Below are 4,221 nucleotides of genomic sequence, written 5' to 3' on the forward strand. Positions count from 1 at the left end.
GTCGAATTGGTGTCGGTAAAATTTTTATATAATGATTGGTTTTTATTTATTTTGGGTCTAGTTGTAGTCTAGGTAACAATTGATAAGGAAAAAGCAAAATACTTATATATATATATAGTGACGGAACTATAGATTAACTAATCAAAGTAGTTTTATGGAACATGTTCACCTCTCTAGTAGTTTTCACCCTCGCTCCTGAAAGGAGACAAATCAGAAGGGTCCCTCGAATGTGAGGATATGTCCATCTGTTAATTTAGGCATATAAATATTTTGGAAAAATTAAACTGATAAATGTTTACGAAATTCAATTCAATTTTTATTTTTATAAAAAATTTAAAAAATATCTTTAATATTTGTCTAAAATTTTAATTGTCTTCAAAATTTAAAACGTCTATTAAATTTCAAATTTCTTTTTTTATTAGAATTATTTATTTTTTTAACATTTACTCTTACCTGATTCACACACTTTTTTAAAAATAATTTTTAACTAATTTCGTTAGGATATCGTATATTGACTTTAGTTAAGATTTTAATAAAACCTTTTTATCTCAAGTGATAATAATATATACGATGACTTCGTATTTTGTAATACATATGACACCGAAAGTCTATATAAATATGAGGTTTTATTTAACTTGTGTTTTAAGAACACATTTTTAAAATATAATAATAAATATTTTTAAATTTTTTAATATATTTAATGTAAAAAATAGAAAAAAGTTAGAATTTTAATAATTTTTAATGAAATATTTTTTATAGTATTTTTAACATATATTTTTAAAACACAAGATAATAAAATTCTAAACATAATACTAGTCTTTTTGAATAGGGTGATTTTTTAATAATAATAATAATAACAATAATAATAATAATAATAATAATTTCACCTATAAAAGATAGAAAAAGATTACAATAAATTTAGCTTGGCCTGAGAAATTTGCCAACTTTCTAAACATGTTTAGTTTTGGAAGGAATCTATGAACAGAGCATATAGACTAAGATGATGAGTTTCAAGAAAAGGAAAAGTCTAGGGAGCCAGCAGTTTTATTGAATTTTGGCCAGCATATAACCAGCAGAAGAAGGTGAGCCATTGGATGAAATCTCACACCAATCTCACACCATCAAATCATCATTGATGGCTAGTTGATGGCTAACAATTACAAAAATTGCTGGCCCCCTAGCATTGCTCTCAAGAAAATTCCGCGTGAAAATCCCAGATGAAGTGTCAATTAGGCTAAGAAGCACATGGCCCTACCTACTTTGACATTTCCATTGTTCCACTTAATAAACACCCACTCCTAATTCATTCCTACATATCCATATGCAACCATATTCATCATCGCTTCATCATTTTCCAAATCCTCACTAGCCTCTACCTTTATCTTCTCATAATAACAATTTTCCTAAGAACCTTGGTAATTGAAACATACACCTATATCAATTCTTGTTTTCCCTCAAACTATTTTGTTTCTTTTAATTCTACTATATATATATATATATATATATATATATAAGCCAATTAAGCCATTTCCATAAACATGGTAATCATAGCATCCACTACTGCGAACAGCAACATGCATAACTTGCAAAATTTCGACTCTAATCAGAATAACAACCACCACCTCCGAAATGCTTCGATCTCTTCCTACTTGAACACCAATGGACAACAACAACCGACTTTTGTTGACTCGTCAAGGCAAAACTTCAACAGCAGAAAGGAGGGACAACCTCTTCCTTTTCTTCAACATGGAATAATGAAGGAAGAGGACTGCGAAATCGGCATCTTCGAGGCCGAAAAGTACTTTAACGGAGGAGCAGAAGGAGGAGAGGTTCTGATGAGTCAAAGAAGAAAGAACCAATATCATCACCATTATTACGACCAGAAAAAAGATGAACAAAAATCTAGGGAGACTGGAAAGTTCAACAACAGAAGCAGCAGCAAGTTTGGAACATCGAGCAGCGTTCCTTCTGAATCAAGTTGGAACAGCCAAAGTGCACTGTTGCAGAGTTCCTTGAAAGAATCTTCAAGAATCAAAAACAACAAGGTACAAAGAAATAAGGCTAGTTTTCTTGCAAACCTTGGATGCAAATGCTATTGTTCTGATAAAGATTCTGTTGATATTAGCAACAACGCTGCTAGCGCAAAAAAGAACTTGAATCCAGTTCTGGATACTAATAATCACCATCATCGTGATTCGGTTAAAGAAACTAATCCTCATGCAGAAGCAGAAATCTCGCTGGACAACAACAAAGAGAAGTTGTTGAACAGAGAAAACGGTTTATTAGCACTGAAGAAAATTCAACTTCAGGAAAAAGCAGAGAAATCAAGAAAATCATTGGAAGTGTTTGGTTCTCCAATCTTGAATCATTGCACGAGCAAGTCATTGAGCTTTGATAAAAGATTGGTAATGCATTCTTCATGGGATGATGATGATGCTGAAGCTGTTGTTCTTCCAAAAATAGAGGAAACTGATTTAGCAAAAAAAGGAAATGGAAACTACAACGATGATGATTGTGAGAGTGATGCAAGTTCAGATTTATTTGAAATTGATAGTCTCACAGGGAAGGCAAATAATCCCTTCCTTGTTAGACCAATTAGAACTTCTTGCGAAGTTATTTCCTTCTGTGCTAGCCCCGTCACAACGTGTTATGCGCCGAGTGAGGCTAGCATAGAATGGAGCGTGGTAACGGCGAGCGCATTAGAGTACTCGGCCATGTCTGATTGCGAAGATCAAAGGTCTGTTGCAACCCTTAGGAGTCCAGCTAGACCACAGCCGAAAGCTGGAAAAGAGGTGTATAAGCGGCGTCCGGGCATGCTGTTGGGCTGCAAGAGCCAAAAAGCAGTTGGAGTGGCCTCGGAAACCGTCAAGGCATCTGAGAAGCTGAGCCCCAACTCCCAATTTAGTCGCAAATTCGATAACATTAATCAAGTGGCAAGGTTTCAAGCAGAGACAAAGCAGGGAAAACCACCAATGCAACAACGTTCACACCCACCACATGCTTCCCAACTCTTGTGCATTTAGCTGAATATTAATTATTATGTCTTATCTTTTGTTCGATTTGGAAAAAAAAATTGTTTCAATTATAATGTATCTTGGCTTAGTATTAAAAAATTCTTGTTTATAATTCATCTGAGTTTTTTTTTTTTTTTGTTCAGAATAATGGTAGCATAATCAGAACTTATTGAAAATTAATGATTTTATTATTATATGCATGCATTGGTTTCAGAGGAAGAAAGATAGGATGTGAAATGTGATATATCCTATTAGGAAGTGCCTCTTTCCAATATCATGTGTGCTCATCAAGATCATGCTTATTGTTGTATAGCTTTTTGTTTTATTGTATGTGTCAATGGATCGGATCATAGCCATTTAGACAAGGAAAATGCATTTATCATGGACTTTTCAACTGCTTTTCCTTTTCACTTTCCATCATCCCCTCCCCTGCCTCTCTCTTTTTGAGAACCACAAGCAAAAGGGAAAAAGAAAATTTATGGATGTGTGGAGTTTCATGTATTGTTGGCTATTATTGCATTCAACCAACAAATAGAAAGAAATGGTTAATTTGAGTAAATATTAAGAATGTTAATTTATTTTCTTAATTATTCTCTTAATAGTCAAATAAATAAAAAATTAAATATATATTATTTTTAAAAATATTAAAAAAGTAAAAAGTTTAAATTTTTATATTTAAAAGTTAGGAGAATAATTAAGAAAATAAGTTAAGTCTTTTAATAATTTTTCATTATGAGTATGAAAATCTTAATCATCTTTCAAATTAAAAAAACATGGAACATCATGAAGGGCGTTTTGCAATTGCATTGTCCAGTACTATTGGTAAGTGTACGTCTTTGAATTTACATATCTTAATACATTTATTTAGATATATTAATTCAATGACTTAAAAAAAATAATAATGAAAATAAATCTAAATATAAGGCACAGTAACTTCCACTTTTTATTATGCAATTAGATGCAAAGTCTGTGAAACAGGCTCATGTTGATCATGTGATGATTATTTATATCCATACGAGACAGAAGAAAATTGACACTACTGATATATATAACATTTAAAACCTCAAGGATACATGGAATATCCTAAAAGCAACATTCAACTAGAAAAATCAACACCGAAATATGATCACCAAAGAATGAAGGCAATGTTGTATTCAATTCTAGAACTACCTTTTAAATAAGGCGGTCCATGAAGATAATTAATCAT

General features: G+C 32.0%; 1 protein-coding gene across 1 annotated transcript; it reads left to right on the plus strand.

Moving 5' to 3' along the window:
* Window positions 1-1,538: 1,538 nt before the first annotated feature.
* On the plus strand, window positions 1,539-3,023 carry LOC130980868 (protein PHYTOCHROME KINASE SUBSTRATE 1-like). Its single transcript, XM_057904513.1, has one exon. The coding sequence runs from the start codon at window positions 1,539-1,541 to the stop codon at window positions 3,021-3,023; it is 1,485 nt and encodes a 494-aa protein (XP_057760496.1).
* The last annotated feature ends 1,198 nt before the right edge of the window (window positions 3,024-4,221 follow it).

Source organism: Arachis stenosperma, chromosome 5, assembly GCF_014773155.1.
Source record: "Arachis stenosperma cultivar V10309 chromosome 5, arast.V10309.gnm1.PFL2, whole genome shotgun sequence".
Taxonomy (NCBI): domain Eukaryota; kingdom Viridiplantae; phylum Streptophyta; class Magnoliopsida; order Fabales; family Fabaceae; genus Arachis; species Arachis stenosperma.

What these genes read in the sequence shown, in the direction of transcription:
- LOC130980868 (XM_057904513.1), top strand. Translation starts at nt 1,539, where the DNA reads ATGGTAATCATAGCATCCACTACTGCGAACAGCAACATGCATAACTTG.